The sequence below is a fragment of the Corythoichthys intestinalis genome, chromosome 13 (genome assembly GCF_030265065.1).
Source record: "Corythoichthys intestinalis isolate RoL2023-P3 chromosome 13, ASM3026506v1, whole genome shotgun sequence".
Classification (NCBI taxonomy): Eukaryota; Metazoa; Chordata; class Actinopteri; order Syngnathiformes; family Syngnathidae; genus Corythoichthys; species Corythoichthys intestinalis.
In genome coordinates this window covers 13783194-13802480 of record NC_080407.1, presented here as the reverse complement: position 1 = coordinate 13802480, position 19287 = coordinate 13783194, and the positions used below count along the sequence as shown (strand labels likewise).

Here is a 19287-nt window from a genome sequence, read left to right as displayed (position 1 = left end):
GCCTCATTCGCTAACATAGCAGCATTGTACTTCGACATATATACGTAAAATAGATGCGTAACTGCACGTTTTTTTGCTCTTTTAACAAAGAATCAAGACAGTTTTACGTCCATATCTACAAAGAATTCAGTGATTGAAGCATTTATCCGCAGGAATTTTCTTCTTTGTTTAAACATGGAGGTGGCTAATTTTCAAAACTGACTAGCCTCAAAGTTGGCAATATTTGCGCGAAATAAATGCTACTTGCAGGGTTTTTTTGCTTTTAACCAGAATTGAGACCGTTTTACATCCATATCTATAAAGAATTTATAAAGAAGCTCTGTTTACATCAGGAGGCCGCTAGCTACATTCACTAACATGCTAGCATTGTACTTTTGACATATTTATGTAAAATAAACGCGAATGGCATGTTTTTTTTTTACTTTTAAACAAGAATCGAGACTGTTTTACGTCCATATCTATGAAGAATTCGGGGATTTAAGCATTGATTCGCGAGAATTTTCGTTCTGATGATGTCAGGTGGCCGCTAGCTTCATGCGCTAACAGAGTAGCATTGGACTTCAACATACATATGTAAAATATATGCTAACTGCACTGTTTCTTTGCTTTGAACCAAGAATCGAGACGTTTACGTCCATATCAAAGAAGAATTTGTGGATTTAAGCATTTACTCACAAGAATTTTCACCAGAAAACCTCTGTTCACGTCAGGTGGCCGCTAGCCTCATTCGCTAACAGAGTAGCATTGTACTTCGACATATATACATAAAATAAACTAACTGCATGGTTTCTTTGATTTTAACCAAGAATCGAGACTGTTTTACTTCCATATTTTGGGGATTTAAGCATTTATTCATAACAATTTTCGCCAGAAAAGCTCTGTTTGCGTCAGGTGGCCGCTAGCCTCATGCACTACAACTATATAAAAAAATATACAACTGTATAATTACAATAAAGGACTATTCTATTCTATAATAAGTTGTGATTGTATATAGGATTAATAATCTATTTACATATTATTTATAATTGATTCTGCATGTTTTCCTCAAGTATGAAGTTTCTGATGTTAAAGTGAGTGATTTATTAGCTGTTGAAAATTTGCAGTAAATAAAAAATTAAGATGCTATTTTGGTCAAGAACCTATATGAAAAGTTAAATGTTGCTGTTGATCCTGAAAATATAGGTGATTGTCTCTGCATTTGGTGATTTTTGTGCATCTAGTGCAAAATCTGAGACTTTTATAGACATTTTCAGTTGCGTTATACTTATATAAAAAATAATTAATCCGGATTTTATAAGGAAACAACTTTTTTGATGCCGCTGCTCATGGAGACTCGTATATGGCTAAGGTAGGTGCCTGTTTTGGTTTTAGATCGATAGCAGCTTTGGTTTTGAAATATTTGAATTTGAAGTTTTTGAAAATAGACCCCCTACAAATCCACCCCGTAACCCGTGTCATGTCAATAGGTTATGAAGTCTATGACGAAACTTTCTTTCAGTATTGTGATATCGGTGTATGCCGTACCCTCATTTTGGCGCAAGCGTCATGCGTGGACTCTGTTCCCCTCAGCTCCTTTACTAGCATCGAGCCCAGGTACTGTGCACACATAAAAAAAAAAAAAACATTTCAAATCTGTGAAAACACCGAAAACATTTAATCCAAAACAGATGCTTTGCACATAACAGATAAAGATTATGAGATTACATTTTTTAATCAATTTCCATAATCCACTTTGGCTCCCGCGCCCGAAGTCCACTTTAAGAGTTTGCCGGGAGCGGTTTTATGGGGATTTTGTGCTCTATTGAGCATGCTGTAAAATCCCACAAGAGGGCACTGAATCCCCAGCATGTGGGAAAGTACCAAAACTCGCAAATGACTCACATAGGCTTCGTAGTCGCACGACTGAAAGATGAGCTTCTCGGGGTGGTGCTGCCAGTACTGAACTGGCGTGGACGAGGTGGCCTCGTTGGGCGGACGCAACGTGATGGGCTCGCACCACTCGCCCGCCTGCGAACGACATTCAAGTCAGGAGTGGGGAAACCTCGCGACGGCGTAGGGGAGATGTGCCTTCGCTCACCATGCTAACTTGCGCCATCTGCCGCTCCAGTTTGGATCGCGGAACGTCGTCAAAGTAGTTGTCGTTGCTACGCTGCCGCCGCCGCGCATCCGCCTGCATGATGAGGTGCTGCACGTCCAGCGAGCCGCCCGGGACCCCCGCCGCGTACGCCGCCGGGCCCACCGCCGGGCTGAGCTGAGGGGGAGTGTGGTTGCCGACGGGCTCCTGCGTACAAAGCCCACAGGCGCTAGCGTCGGGCGCAAAGCCTCGGGACGAGAGCCAGCCGCACTTACCCGGAGGGAGACGGCCCGCGGGGGTTTCTGGGGGGTGTCTTCGTGTAGGCGGTCCCCCAACGAGGCCAAGATTCGTTTCCTGTGACCGATCAGACTAATCTTCAGAACCTAAATGGAGCACAGAGAGAATAATCAATGCCTAAAACAAGAGAAAGTCACTGTCTGCCACAAACGGCAGACATGTTCAATTTTTTTTTTACAGTCAATTAGGGTAATGAATACTTCATCACTTATTTTTTACATTATTTATGACTCCCACACAAGGGTGTAGGTTTGGGCTCAACATTGGTAGGGACGATATAACAGCATAGCATGCTTGTACACTTTTTCCTGGAGACGGGACATTATTAAGACCAAAAAAATCTTTTTGGTAGGAGTGTTCCATCTCGGGCACCCCACGATTCGATTTGATTACGATTCAGGGGACTTCGGCAAAAAAATATCTACCATGCCTTTTTTTAATACTTTTTTTTTTTTTTAATTAAATCGTTTTCTAATTGTATTTAACGTTACAGACATAATGTTACACTCATCCAGAGTCTTTAGTTTAGGCTTAATGTAGGGTTATCAAATTTATCCCAATAACGGCGGTAATTTTTTTTTTTTTTTTAAATGCATCACGTTAAAATATTTAACGCAATTAATGCATGCGCTGCACGACCCACTCACGCATTGTCGTGCTCAATCTGTAATGGCGCCATTTTACCTATATAGAGAGATAAAAGGCAGCGTAAAATGAGTAGAGTGAATTTTGGCAGGCTTTGGAGCTTTTTTTTAATTGGCTAAAGCTTTACAATCCCTCTCCCTATGATTAGAAATATCATGGGAAGCAATGTGGGGAAGCAAGGTAGCAATTGATCTTTTTCTTAACACCTTATATTACTTCCCAACGCAGAGAAGATATATCAATTGGTAGCACTACGCACAGTCATGGTTCCACTTCCCATCATGCATTTGGGCATGGCTACAGTATCATTTACTGAAAGCTCAACAAATACATAAGATGGCAATATTTAGTCACAATATACAAAGTCACAAGTCTTTCTATCCGTGGATCCCTCTCACAGAAAGAATGTTAATAATGTAAATGCCATCTTGAGGATTTATTGTCATAATAAACAAATACAATACTTATGTACTGTACGTTGAATGTATATATTCGTCCGACTTTTATTCATTTTTTTCTTAATGCATTGCCAAAATGTTTATGATCGGGAAAAATTATTGGGAATGATTGGAATTTAATCGGGAACAAAAAAAAGCAATCGGATCGGGAAATATCGGGATCGGCAGATACTCAAACTAAAACGATCGGATCGGGAGCAAAAAAACATGATCGGAACAACCCTAATGATCACAGTATTGACGATAATCGTGTTATCGCAATTATCACAATCATCGCCATTATTGATTCATCGTGCATTACTTGTTAATACAGTAGCCAAACAAATTCATGACCATTACTTCACTAAAATATCCTAATAATTTTACAGGAACGATGGAAACATGCCAATACAACAAAAAGCTGCCCTTAAGCTGCTTTTTTATTTCATTTTTGAAGAAATTGCAAAAACATTAACCATTCTAAAGGGAGTACTTATTTCTCTCAACAACACAATAAAATTTACACAGCTGGAATCAATTCGACATTTTCTGGAAACAAAGTGTCTTTAGAAATAAGACTTCTTTTAAACAATATACTTTGTTTTCACCGATTTCTGCACTATTTCGCATGTTTGTCGTCTTACCGCTGTATTAATCATGGTTTTACACGCTCTGCATATAAAACACACGTTAGCAAATTAGCTAATGAGCTTAGCGCTCGGCGCTACCTATTAACATCTGAAAAACAACAACAATCAAGGCTAAACAGGACAAGAGGGTTCGTGTACTCACCTCTTATAGATGTACACGGGTCTTAGCAACACACTCAGTACATTTTTCAATTGAAATGCCTTAAAACTACTGCTGGACATCTACAAGACAAGGAGCAACGAGCTATCTCTCTTCCCCTTTTGCTCTAAAAAACAACTTGCGCACAAAAGCGCGACCGCCGGGTCTCATACACAAATTTATTTTCCAGTCTTTTAAAAAGGAGTAAATCTCTATCTCAGTAACAGGCAGCATCCATCATAACGTGCGTTAACGGTGCCCGGGCGGCAGACGTGTCTTGAATTTCGTTCTGCTAAGAGCGGCTGCCATAAAGTTATGAGGGAAAATCATCGTTTTTGAACCTTCATAAAACGTAATCGAATCGTCACGTGTCGAATCGCAATGCATGTAATAATCGATTTTTTGGAACTCCTCTAGTAAACGGGGGTCAGGGCTACATTTCTCACTAATATGAACCTAATTAATTGATAGGCTAACTGATCACTGCAAAATAAATGCGCTGGTCCTCATGGGAAACACAGTCTTCAAAAAGTACCGCTATTGTCCACCAGCGTCGCTAAAATCGACCAAAACTGAAAAGTTACCAAGTGTTGCTTTAAGACCACATAAACAAAACAAAAATGAAAATTGGGTACAAAAGGGTAAACCTCAGTTCACTACATTTCTCACAGTTTAATTTACGTTAACAGCAGAAAATACATACAAAAGTGGAGGACACTTCTCCCTAAGCAGCTTCCTACTCAAGTTTTGCAGGTTAGCAAATTCAAGCAGTTTAATGTTATGCAAACTCTGATGCAGGTTGTAGCAAAATTTCAGTAGCAAAACTAGTGGTGTGTTCCCCACCTCCATAACATTGACGTTGTTTTACTAGGGCTGTCAAACGATTAAAATTTTTAATCGAGTTAATCACAGCTTAAAAAAATCGTAATTAATTGCAATTCAAACCATCTATAAAATATGCCATATTTTTCTGTAAATTATTGTTGGAATGGAAAGATAAGACACAAGACGGATATATACATTCAACATACTGTACATAAGTACTGTATTTGTTTATTATAAAAATAAATCAACAAGATGGCATTAACATTATGAACATTCTGTTAAAGCGATCCATGGATAGAAAGACTTGCAGTTCTTAAAAGATAAATGTTAGTACAAGTTATAGAAATTTTAAATTAAAACCCCTCTTCATGTTTTCGTTTAAATAAAATTTGGAAAATTTTCAAACAAAAAATAAACTAGTAGCTCGCCATTGTTGATGTCAATAATTACACAATGCTCATGGTGCTGAAACCCATGAAATCAGTCGCACCCAAGCGCCAGCAGAGGGCGACAAAACACCAAAAAAACACAAATAAAAAGTGGATATGACTCTGTGCTGTCATTTTAATCTGTTTGAGCGGGGCATGTGCGTTAAATGCGTCAAATATTTTAACATGAATAATTTTAAAAATTAATTACCGCCCGTTAACGCGATAATTTTGACAGCCCTACTTAAAGTGGCTGGTCCTGGCTGAAAAAAAACTTCAAATAACCTCCTCTTTAAACGGGGCGGATAAGGCGGCATGTTGGCGACATGTTGTATTTTCGTCGGGTCAGTGCGTGTGTGTGTGTGTGTGTGAGGTGTGGGGGGTCAAGTCAACCAATCTAACTTGAGTTTGAGGGGGAAAACATGGACTAGCACATTCAGCAAGTGAAAAGGGGTAAATAGAAGTCTGAACATAATGAAAATAATTCACTTAATAATGGTAAGGTCAATTTTATCCTTACAACATACGAGAAGGCAATCTAAAATACTTATTTAACTGAACTCACTATAAAATGCTAATTAGGTTGCTTAAAAGTTGGTGGGGACAATTTGAGCATCCTGAAAAGTTGGTTATGTCCCGACCGTCCCTATGAAAACCTACGCCCTTGCTACCACATGATTAAAAATGCAACAATTTGCCAAAGTTGATCCAAGATTATTAAATACATAACCTAATACGTATTACTGTTTCACCAAAAATTAAAAAAAAAATACAAGGATTCAATTAATATTTTTTACTAGTTTGGGTGCATCCTATTTTACACAAATGTGATCCATGTTATAGCACAGTTGACACATTCCATTCCACATTCTTATTATCTGAGGCTTTGCATTGCAAAGACCCAGATAGTAAAAAAAAGTTTTTTTTTCCTGAGATTTCTTAGGCGCGCCGCACAGTCCGAACCGTTTGACCGATCAGCACCGTTAAAAAATCAAGACGACTGGAATCTTCGCGCAACGCAGGGACGTTTTTGAACGACCCCGAAAAATTTCCCGTTCACCTGTTTTTCACCGATTTTTTCGGGGGTAAAAACTAATTTTCAAAATGTATCTCGTCATTTGATTTCAAAATCAAATAATTTGGACATCGAAAATTCCGGGAGGGTGAGGGGCATAAAATTTGTATACAGAATTTGTAAAAAAATTACGGTTCCCTGGAAATTTGCCAAAAACTTCATCAATCAACGTTCAAATTTCCCATTCACTTCCAATGCACTTTACATTGATTGCACTGATGCCATTGATGGCCATGTATGTATGTTGAATCTATTGATGCCAAAGCACTTGGATTCCATTGACAGCCATGGACGTCCAAATTTCCCGTTCAGTTTAAATGGCAAAAAAACAAATGTCCCCAAATCAACAACAAATGACCAGATATCAATCGGACGTGTCCCCCAGGTGTCCCCAAATGACCTGCTATGACCAGGACATGTCCCCCAAATGATCTAATATGACCAGGACACGCCCTTCAAATGTCCCCAAATGACCTGATATGACCAGGACACGCCCCCAAATGACCTGATATGACCAGGACACGCCCCCCAAATGTCCTGATATGACCAGGACCCCCCCCCCACATGTCCCCAAATGACCTGATATGACCAGGACGCCCCCAACATGTCCCCAAATGACCTGATATGACCAGGACATGTCCCCCAAATGACCTGATATGACCAGGACACGCCCCTCAAATGTCCCCAAATGACCTGATATGACAAGGACACGCCCCCCAAATGACCTGATATGACCAGGACACGCCCCCAAATGTCCCCAAATGACCTGATATGACCAGGACACGCCACCCAAATGTCCTGATATGACCAGGACACACCCCTCAAATGTCCCCAAATGACCCGATATGACCAAGACACGTCCCCCAAATGTCAGGAAGTGACCCGATATTGTCCCCGAAATGTCTGCAAACCAACCTGGGCGGGGCTAAGATCTGTATCTCCACACAGCAAAGCCCCAGAGTAATTTCTCCAGAAATTGCAGTTTCTAGTTCATAATTAAACTCATTTTTATTGAGTGCATCCCTCCAAAACAATTTCTTGTGTCAAACCTAATACTTGTTCTCCTGCAAGTGGATGACATTTGCATAATGTTTTGCATTTGTCAAGATAAACATTATGAGAGGACGGTCTGATCATCTTCATCACGAAAGCTTGACGAGCGCTCCATGCAAATGAGCGCCGAGTAAATCAAAGCATTCCACCATTTCGGTTGCGTAACGTCGTCTCTGGAGTAGCGCTAACCGCTAACCTCGCCGCACTCCGACTTGCTTGTTGTCATCATTTCTGGCGCTTAATGAATGAATCATCTGAGGGCGCATCATTATGTCGTGCGGCCATCAAATGCACAGTGTGATGTTGCTGTTTTCGTGCAGATTACCCCGAACACGCATGCAAACACACACACTTGGGCGTCAATGAAAGCCTGCATTGTTCCGTGGTCACCAGGCGTCCTCTGACTGTGCCAGTTACCACATTTTTTTTGCTTTTTGAAAAAAAAAAAAAAAGAAAGACCAGCGGGACGAAACGGCCTTCGGCGAGGACGTTTGCTCCTTGGCGCACCAACCAACGCGACTAACCTCTGTGTGATGTGTGTGTCTGTATTTGTGTGTCGCTGTGTTAATTAGCCTCAATGTGAGGCCTTGCCGCCAGCGTAATGATTCTCCCCAAAGGTCTGAGTCACACGCATAATGACGAGCTTCAATAGCGACACGGTCAGATTAAAAAACTTGAATGTCTAATTACCGTTTTACAGAATTCATTACATGAGCAATTGGACCCCTAAAAGTGAAACGAAGATGGCCGGTTCAAACCAACACGGCAGACCTTCTGTGTCTTTTCAGGCATGGCTTCTAGAAACTTTTTTGTGGGTCTGTTCATGACAGACCTGCTGACCAAATTTAATTTTTCAAAGTCAAAGTGGCTTTGAGGGCTGAATTTTCTAGTTCGCTGGTTCAGCTCTGACATTGTGTAGTTGGAATATCTCCTTCAAACCAACACGGCAGACTTTACATGTGTTTTTGGACATGGCTTCTTGAGACTTTTTGTGGGTCTACCCATGACAGACATACCTGCCAAGGTTCACGTTGCAAAGTCAAACTAACAGCGGGGGCTGAATTAAAAAAAAAATAGAACTACAGTATATAGTCCAGATGCAGCACTCATAAGAACATCTACAGTGGAATGAAAAAGTATCTGAACATTTTGGAATTTCTTAGATTTCAACATAAAATCACTATCAAACGTGATCTGCTCTTTGTCAAAATCACACAGATGAAAAAACTGTCTGCTTTAACTAAAACCACCCAAACATTTATAAGTTTTCATACTTTAATGAGGATGGTATACAAACACTGACAGAAGGGGGAAAAATAATTAAGTGAATCTTCACATTTAATATTTTTTGCCGCCCCTTTGGCAGCAATAACTTCAACCAGACTCTTCTTATTAGCTGCATATCAGTCTGGCACATCGATCAGGACTAATCTTGGCCCATTCTTCTCCACAAAACTGCTGTAGTTCAGTCAGATTCTTGGGATGTCTGGCAACAATCGCTGTCTTTATGTCATGCCACATCATCTCAATGAGGTTCAAGTCTGGACTTTGACTTGGCCACTCCAGAACGTGCATTTTGTTCTTCTGAAACCATCCTGAAGTTGATTTACCTCAGAGTTTTGGATCATTGTCTTGTTGTCTTGCATGCATTCTCTTTTAAGCTTCAACTGTTTCCTGCAAAACATCCTAAAAAACTTTTTGAAAACATTCTTCCGTTAATGATTCCAAGTTGTCCAGGCCCTGAGGCAGGAAACAGCCCCAAATCATGATGCTTCCTCCGCCATGCTTCACGGTGGGGATGAGGTGTTAATGTTGGTGAGCTGTTCTATTTTTCCTCCACACATGACGTTGTGTGTTACTCCCAAATAATTAAACTTTGGTTTCATCATTCAACAACATATCTGGTGCCTCATCCAAGTGCCTTTTTGTGAATATTAAACAAACAATAATGTTTTTTTTTTTTTTAGACAGCAGGACTTTTCTCCGTGGAGTCCTCCCTTGAAAACCATTCTTGGCCAAAGTTTTACATATAGTTGATGTGTACACAGAGATATTGGACTGTGCCAGTGATTTCTCTAAGTCTTTAGCAGACAATCTAGGGTTCTTTTTTTACGTCTCTGAGTATTCTCTTGGTGTCATCTTTGGTGGACGGCCACTCCTTGGGAGAGAAGTAACAGTGCCAAACTCTCTCCATTTGTAGACAACTTCTCTGACTGTCGATTGGTGAACATCCAGACTTTAGAGATGGTTTTGTATCGTTTCCCAGCTTTATACAAATCAACAATCCTTGATGGTCTTCAGACAGCTCTTTCGACCGAGCCATGATGCACATCAGACTAGGAGTGGGAACCTCTTGGTACCTCACTATACGTGATACAAAGCTCACGATAACGATGATCTGACGATATGGCGATACAACGATTATCAAAACATTGGTCAGGAAATCATTTTAGGATATTCTACAAACAACTAAAAAACAGAAAAACAAGCTTCTGCTGTGAATTAGATCGAGTTTATCACTAGTAGACGTCCAATCCATGGCAGCCACCCTCCCACTTCAAACTGATTGAACGTCTATGGCCGCCAGTGGCAGCCAATGCCAGGCAATGAGGTAATTTTGGGCCATTTAAGGTCATTTACCTGTTGATGTTCAGTTACTTCCTGTTGATTTTGGGGTATTTTATGGGTCACTTCCTGTTAATTTTGAGTTACAGAACAGGAAGTGACCTGGGAATCACCCAAATGAATAGGCAGTGACTCCAACTCAAGAGGAAATGACCTGTAAATGCCTTAAAGTGAACCGCAAGTGACCTGTAAATGCCTGAAAATCGGACAGAATGACTGAATGCTTTGGTTTCGGATGAACAAACGTTCCCACTCTAAATGGATTGGGCGTCGTGCACCGGCAATGCAGCCTAAGAGTTAACCGAGACACTAATATGGTGGAAGATTTTGGTAGCAACTTGTTGGTTCCTTTTTATTTTTTGAAATTGACACCTTTTTAAAACTATATCTCGATTCTTGGCAGGAACATATCGATAACCTTTTGGGACACAAAGTATCACGATATATCACCATTTCGATATTTTGTCACACCCCTACATCAGACAATGCTTCTCATCAAGACAATTCTTACCAGGTGTGTGTTTTATAGTGGGAAGGGCAGCTTCAAACCAATCATCAGTGACCTGACTTAAATTGTTTGTTAAAAATTGGTTTTAATTTCTCTTTAAGTCTCCTCAGGAAGAGGGTTCACTTACTTATTTTCCCCCATCTCTCTTTGTTTGCATGCTATCCTCATTCAAATATTAAAACCTATAAATGTTTGTGTGGTTTTAGTGAAAGCAGACACTGTTTTCTCAACTGTCTGATTTTGACAAAAATTTGATGGTGATTTTATCCAGTAGTGTGAGGAATTTCAAAAGGTTCAGATACTATTTCATACCACTGTACTTTAAGTACACCAGACCTCAAGCAGTTCACCGGTTGCCATGGCAACAGAGCAGCCATATACACACAGCCACGTGCGTAAGCACGTACAAATGTGTCAAGCTATATTTTTTGTAAGGTAGGAACTAAGATGAGGTCGTTATCAGCGAACGGACCGAAGAAGCGACAGCGAGCCAACGCTGCGGCGCCGTTGGCATGGAAAAGGCTTCTGTCGCATGCGGCGACAACCAGCGGCCAGTCGGCGCCGTGTCACCCGACGTCTTTCCGCACAGGCGCCAGCGTCCGCTCTTGATGTCGTTAGCGAGCAGATTTTCCGTCTCCGGTTCGCCAGCCGCCGTGCTAATCTCGTTAACGCCGTTGTAGCGCAGATGGGAGCGGCCTTGATTAACGGATTAAGGCGCCGCAAATAAAGAAAGCCCGGAGAGGCTGTCGATGTGACGTGATGCCAAAAAGTGAAAATTAATTGGAAAATATTCTCAAAACATCACAGCCGATAGTTGAATTCACTCAAAATGAGCGGAACAAAGTCCAGTTTGATCAACTTTCGGGGGCTCACTTCTGCTCAATACTATCCCCAACCCCAGGGAATAAGAAGTCATGACCTCCGTGAGATCGCGTATCGACTTCTTAACAATCGATCCGAGTGGGTCAGAGAATCATCAGCGTCAGATTGCTGCAAATGGACTCTGAGTGGAGCTCTTATTGATCTATGCGAGTCTCCGTGCCGTCTTAGAGAGCTAGAATGGTACATTTTATAAACTACCAGACTACGTTTTGCTTGGGAAGATCATATTACCGTTCATTTTCATTATTGTCTACCTATAGACGTCACCATCAGTTGACAAGACAGCTCCTACAAACATTGCACAACGCCTTCCCGTTGGGGGCCGACCCAGGAAGAGCATTTGACTTTAACTGCAAAAAACTCAAACACACGCCGCGTTCAAACGCCGGATTCTGGTGGAAAAAGGATGAAGGTTTTCCTGCATACAAGCAGGCAGGAGTGTCTCAAGAGTAATTTGGTCGATGATTCACGCAATTATAATTTAAAATAGCTCCATGCATGCACTTTGAAATATTGTGAAAAAAATGCATGGGAAAAAATTTGCATAACTTTAGCTTGAAATCAACGTATTGGCCTGAATATAAGACGGCCCTGATTCTAAGACACCCTCTTTTTCGAGACTCAAGTTTGAAAAAAGACTTTTTGAACACCAAATTAATTTTTATACAGAAAATAATTACCGTGCATCCGAAACAAATGATTATAACAATATATTTGAGAGAAAAAGCATGTTATTTTGCCTTCATTCAAATCTTAATATCTGAATATTTAAATATGTAAACTAAAGTGCAATCACATTCGGAAATGAATGGCTTCTGGTTTTTGAAATGTAAATCAACCAATCTATTGTGATAAAACAACAAAATTGCAATAACTGCATTAACCATCAAAGTGAAGTCTAACTGTAACTAGTCTTGAAACAAATCTGAATAAGGAAAAACATTGCAATAAATAATGCAAACTGGTTAAACTTGAGAGTAGCCGAGATCTGTCATGACAGAACATCGCTTCGATGATATCTGGCGCCATCTAACGTCGTGAATGGGTATAATGTCTAGACCGTGAACATAAGACGACCCCCTCTTTTTCAGTCTATTTCAATGCAAAAAACACCGTCTTATATTCGGGCCAATACGGTACTTACATAAAATGAATGATAACTGCCTGGCTTTTTGCTTTTAACCAAAGATCCAGACTATTCTATGCTCATATCTTCATTTATAGAAATTTCGGGACGTATGTATTTATTTACAAGAATTTTCGACTTAAAAAACTCTGTTTTTTGATGGCCGCCATGGTGGATCCATACACAGAAGCGCAAGTTTTTGGCCAACTGCATGTTTTATGTTAAAAAGTAGTCTTTTAGACCAGTGTTTTTCAACCTTTTCTAAGTCACGGCACGTATTTACGTTGGATGAATCTCGTGGCACACCACAAACCAAAAATGTTTCAAAATTACTTTTTGTACAATATATTTAAGAGTAAAATAATTTCTCAGTAATTATACTGAGTGAAACTTGAGCCTGTTTAGTACTGGTGCACGATAATTATTGGTCCGATAATTATCGGTCCGATAATAGGAATTATGACGTCATCCCGATAAATCCAATAACATTATTAATAGGACCGATAATATGTACTGTGCTGGCTTTACAGTTTACACACTAGTATGGGAAATCAGTTGACCATTTGCGGGGCATTGCTCCCACTTGCTGGTCAGAATAATTCACTGGATCTATTTTTTGTTACAGTTTGGTTCACATTACAAGCTCATTCACTTACATATTGCGGTGTCTAGCGGTAGCATTGACAATCGTGAGTGCTTTCTGTTACGTTTCCGCCTCGTAAATATATGTCTAATTATTTTATGTTTACTATAACATATGGATGTGCAACATATGTTTACTTCTGTGGTGAAGGGTCATATGTACAGAACTTCATAAGTTGTTGTGTTATAGAAGCCAGCCAATGCTTGAGTAGCTCAAGCTAGTGTTCTGTGCTATACATATAATAGTTGTGTATATAAGTGTAATGTGCAGTTTGTTGTATATTGAGTATTCAATATGTGTATTTTTCTGTTGTACTTTCACAATATTAAGAAGAGTGTCTTCCCATAAAAGCAAGAAAAGACCAAGCCTTGTGGTTTATGGATGTGCATTCATTTTCAGCTAGCTGTTGGGCAGTGCAGAAGTGAAACGCACTGTTTTGTTCATGTCATTATGAAAAATTTGGTGAGATCAAAGGCAAATCTATGTTGCATCCACCACTAGTTTTTTTTTTTGGGCGAAACCTCCAGGTGTTCAAAAACTCAGGTTATACATTTTAAAAATATATATTTATTATCGGTTATCAATATCGGTATCGGTTTCAAAAAATGGATATCGTGCACCCCTACTGTTTAGATGAACACAAAGCCAATATCCTGGCAGGAATCTATATCAAGAGCTCTCAGTCTCTCTCCGTTTTTTTTGTTTTTTTTGTTTTTTTTTAATAGCAGTTAGGCTTGAAAAACTCAGAATTATCAGACAATGGGAAAGTTAGCAAGGTCTTTACAAGACATGGAAAAAACTTATGCATGCATTTATTTTCAGCAGACTGGACTACTGCAACAGTATATTTAATGGTCTTGATAAAAAATCAGTCAGGAAGCGTCAGCTAGTACAGAATGCTGCAGCCAGAGTCCTCACAAATACAAGGAAACTGGACCACATTAGACCGGTTTTGAAATCGTTACACTGGCTCCCAGTGAGTCAAAGGATAGACTATAAAATACTACTGCTCGTCTACAAAACACTTAATGGCCTTGGACCAAAATACATGCTTGATTTGTTAAATTCTTATGATTTGGTAAATTCTTATGATTTGTTAAATTCTTATGAAACCGGTCTCCTGTATGTTCCAAGAACAAGAACCAAGCAAGGTGAGGCAGCATTTAGTTATTATGCTCCTCAACTCTGGCACAAGTTACCTGAAGGTCTGAAGTATGCTCAAACTGTTAGCTCCTTTAAATCAGGGCTAAAACCACTTTTGTTTAGAAATGCATATCCATAACTGTCTATATATTTCAATCTATTTGCTTTCCATTCTTCCTGTGCATTATTATTATTTTTTGTTTTATTTTTTGTATTTTTTTCCTATTTATTCTGTTCGTGATGAAATGCGATTTTTGTGTATAATTTTATTTCCTATTTCGATTGTCGTTTTGTTGATTTTAATGTGATTTTTATGATCTTCATGTGATGTAAAGCACTTTGAATTGCCTTGTGTTGAATTGTGCTATATAAATAAATTTGCCTTGCCTTGCCTTTAACCCAGTACTTCTCAAATAGTGGGGCGCGCCCCCCTGGGGGGGCGCAGAGCGATGCCAGGGGGGGCGCATGTGACCTCGGGGAACATGCTTTTTTTTTTTTTTTTGCCGTACTGGAATAAAGTGTACTTGCACATCCGCTCAGTGGGTGGCAGTGGCGCTCTCATTTTCAGAGTGACCTACCTCGGCCGCCGAGAATGCGCTTTTTTCGTGCTGTTTGCCTTTTAGCTTTGAGTTTTAATACAGTGGGTGATGACGAAAGACCACTGTTTACTGTGTCTAAAAATAATTATAGCAGACAGCTAGAAGCCAAATCAATTAAGACGCCACTTAAAGACATTAGACCCCAATCTCATTGATAAGCCGCTTGATTGTTTTTCAGTGAAAACGTGCCGAATATTGCCAACAATCGTCCTGCTTGGTCAGTGTTATATCAGTAAACCAGTTAGCATGCTCATTGCAAAATAACTCCACACTATTGCAAAGGAGGTAAATACTGTGAGCAGCAAAAATAAAAACTGTCCTTCTGTCCATGGACACTCTTTTTTTCTTTTATTCAGTTTTGTTTTTTTGAGTCCATTTTTTTGGCATATTGTCCTCATGAGTGAATGTTTCTAATCAATTTTAGTTTGTTATTATTTACTGATTTTATTACATTTTATTTTTCAGTATCAAATGGTCAAAAATGTACCTTGAGTGTATTTTTTACAGTTTGGATGTGACTTTTTTTTAAATTCAGGCAAATTGATGCGTGTCAAGTCTTCTCTGTTACAAACAAAACAATGTTAATAAAGTTATACTTTATTATAAGTTGATCTATGTTACTTTTTTTCTTTATTAGAAACAAAGGACTCAATGTTAGGCAGATGCGTATTTATAATAGTAATTTTATAGACATGATAATATTTACAGTGGCGGCAGAGAGTTTGGGGGGGCGCGAAACATTTACGTCTTCCTTAGGGGGGCGTAACAGAAAATAATTGAGAAGCACTGCTTTAACCACATCAGGGCCAAGCATCTTGCTGATAATGGCTTTGCAGAAAGGTAGTATCAATGTTCCTGCCACAGTGTGGGACTTTTTGGATTTAGCAACAAGTTCAGCAACAAAATAACTGGCTTTGAGGGGTTTCTCATTTACCTTTGTCGTTTTTACGTTGTCGTTTTTCTCAAAAATGTTGCTTGTTTCTCTGTGCGCATGCACATATAGTGATGACGATGTTCAAACGATATATTGTGCAGGCCTAATTATAAGTACGTAACCCTCCATGAAATATTGACTTTTTAAAAGGTTTTTTTTAGGCTAATATCATTCAAAGATCCCTTTAACCCATTCACTGCCATTGACGATGCAGCCACATTTCGGACAGGGGGCTCAAAATGTATGGGAGGGGGTCTACCGGACCTAACCATAGACCAACTGGTTGCCTGGCGACCAGCACGAGCCGACAGAGGGGAGCCGCGATGTGTTGGAAGTGCTAAAACAGTACAGTAGCCAATGGGGGCTGCCCGGCGAGCGCGGGCGGCCAATGGCGCCTCGGCATGAAGAGGCCCGCCTACACGGAGACAGATGCATCTCCATTAATAGCAGGAGGAGTGGAACTAGAATGTGTGTGTGTTCAACGCTGCAGGATCAACTTGAAAATGAGATCCCCCTCACACACTGGGATGAGAGTTGATGCTATTTTCTGGGTTACCAAAATACTTCACAGGGGAAAGATGAAGCCGGTTTCATAACGCACAAAAATATGGCGTATACATGGCGTATTGTGCAGTAGCGGCTAAAGATAGATGAAGCCAAAAGACGTTGTCGTTTATTTTTTTCCAGACGTCACGCAATTGGGTCACACGCTGCTCATGTCAAGATGATTTATGCTCTTCAAGTTGCGCCGGTGTCGTCACGGCTAAAGAAGCCAAACAATTTTTCACTAAATACGGATGCCTCAAATTTCTGTTGCACCATCACAAGATGCATGAAAACAAAAATTGCGCTCAAGTGGAAGCTTAAGTTGTTTACGCTGTCTGTGCCATTGACGATGATAGATGTTCTGTGGCGTCCAATCATCTTTCTGTGAAGCAAAATGAGTTTGACACCAGTAAAAGTCTAATGAACGTTTAACTTTCTTGAACACGCAAATTTGTCGTAATTGTTGGGTTGGGCATCGAGCATCGATGGGAACAGGTTCTAACACTCCGATGCTCCCGGAATCGTTCGAAATTTTAAATTTCGATTCTTCGTTTCGATGCTCTGACCACCAAGTGGGAAAAAAATTGCTCGAATTCAAAGACTGATATTTATATACAAGTTAAAATTAGCCCTGTGAGAAGCTCATTTAATCTAAAAAATCATAGAGAAGTTAAGACTAATATAAAGTATGCAAATTTTTTTTGACCCAGCATTTTTTTTTTTGACCCTGCCTCTTAAAAGAATCGGAATCGAGAATCGTTCGGAACCGGAATCGAAACGTGGAATCGGAACTGGAATCGTTCAATTTCAAACGATGCCCAACCCAATCTATGGGAGCTGTGCGGCATTTTGTGGCCTCAAGATTGAAAACCAAAGAACATCCACACACAACCGAACCTGACAAATTGCGACACCGTAAGCGTCCTACAACAATTTGGCGTCTTGCTCAACATTAAGACTCCGTAGCGCTGCTTTCGGAGGCCTCCCAAAAATTCTTTCTGCAAAGTTTGACAAGAATCGTCAGTCATAGCTGACATAAGGACGCTTGTTTTTGCCTGTAGTCCAGGAACCCGTCCGTGTAAACAAACACGTGTCGTTAGGAGTGCGAGCGATGTGTGGACACACTGAGCTCCTTCTCTCGACTCCCCGCCCTCCTCTCGTCCCCCCACATTTACGCACACAATTGCCATAGTCAGCAATCACGATACGGACGCCGCAAACAACAAGACGCCCTCAACGTGTTGGCGCTCACCTTCCCGAAGACTGCGGCGGCGTCCCGTCAGGTTTCTCCGATAGTTTCCCTTATCGCCGTCGCTATGCTTTCGTTCACAGCTCCTCTTCTTCTTGGCTTGCGGCAGCTCCACTGCATGTCTCTGCCTGATCTCTCTCTCCCTCCCTCCCTCTCTCTCCACCCTCCTCCTCTCCATCTCATCACTATGGCGACGCGGGGCAGGCGCTCGTACGGCGTCTGTCAGCTTACTACGACGCACCGTGATTCACGGTCGCCTCATAGCGGGGGAAGGAAAAAAGGAAGGAAGGGAAGAAAAATCGATACGACCGCCTGATTGAGATGGGAAAACCGTGCCTTGCGGGAGGTAAAATGGACATTTGAGTCACTCATTGCGCTAGTGACGTTTGTTCTTACTTTGAAACAAAAAATATGCATTGGCACCCCTGCAATTCTTTCAGATAATGCTCAATTTCTGATACAAATGCTTTGGTAGTAATATCTTCATTTATTTTGCTTGCAATGAAAAAAACAAAAAAGAATGTAGAAAAAAAAATTAATCATTATCATTTTACACAAAACTCCAAAAATTAGCCGGACTAAAGTTTTGGCACCCTTTAAAAATCATGTGATGCTTCTCTAATTTGTGTAATTAACAGCCCCTGTTACTTACTCGCAGTGTTGAGCACGTTACTTTAAAAAATTAATTATAGTTACTCACTACTTCTTCCAAAAAGTAACGGAGTTAGTAACTGAATTACTCTATAGTAAAAGTAACTAGTTACCAGGGAAAGTAACTATTTCCGTTACTTTAAAAAGAAGTTGTTGTATGTCAAAGAATCTGAAATTTTCTGAGCAGTATTCGAGTCAGTTGAATAGAGAAGAACAGACCGGTAGTTGTGTTATCGAACCTTGCAATATTTATTGCACCTCACCAGCAACAGATTTATCCTACACTTGAAGTGCAACAAAAATAAACAGATTTGAATTGCTTACCACAGATGTCGACAAAAGCTTTGCCCCAGGACATAAATTACACTTTACATGCACGTTCTTTCCTTTAATTTCGACCGACTTGAAACAGAGTTTATAGCTCCACCTCGTAAAGGGCAAATTGTCCACTGAATGCTCTCCATCTGTTTTGCGTGTGTGCGTTTGCCGCACGCGCTGTTCCGGTTTGTGTGTGAAAACACCGGCTCTGAAGTACATTTTCTATTAGCCTCGAGCGTTTACGTCACAGAATGGGGGATCACGTGAGATTTGACAACAACGCAGCCATATTGGAAGCAGGTCTGGCTCGCGGGACATTAAACTTTAAAGTGCATGTGACACGAAAAAGCATGTTTATTTCATAATACACGCGGTATTTTATGCCCCTGAATGATATGGACCGCTTGGATGTGTGTGTAAGCGATCGCTATATTTATTTA

At 40.3% G+C, this 19287-nt stretch overlaps 1 protein-coding gene across 3 annotated transcripts in view; it reads right to left on the bottom strand.

The window, feature by feature from the left end:
- The window catches only part of anks1b (ankyrin repeat and sterile alpha motif domain containing 1B), a 148851-nt gene that overhangs the window by 17740 nt on the left and 111824 nt on the right, over window positions 1-19287 (bottom strand). For all 3 annotated transcript variants that reach the window (XM_057856154.1, XM_057856153.1, XM_057856152.1), the window contains exons 20-23: window positions 2350-2457; window positions 2078-2281; window positions 1882-2007; window positions 1525-1596 (exon numbers count right to left, since the gene is read on the bottom strand). In XM_057856154.1, the coding sequence (XP_057712137.1) occupies window positions 1525-1596; window positions 1882-2007; window positions 2078-2281; window positions 2350-2457 (510 nt within the window). The remainder of the gene's footprint in view (window positions 1-1524; window positions 1597-1881; window positions 2008-2077; window positions 2282-2349; window positions 2458-19287) is intronic.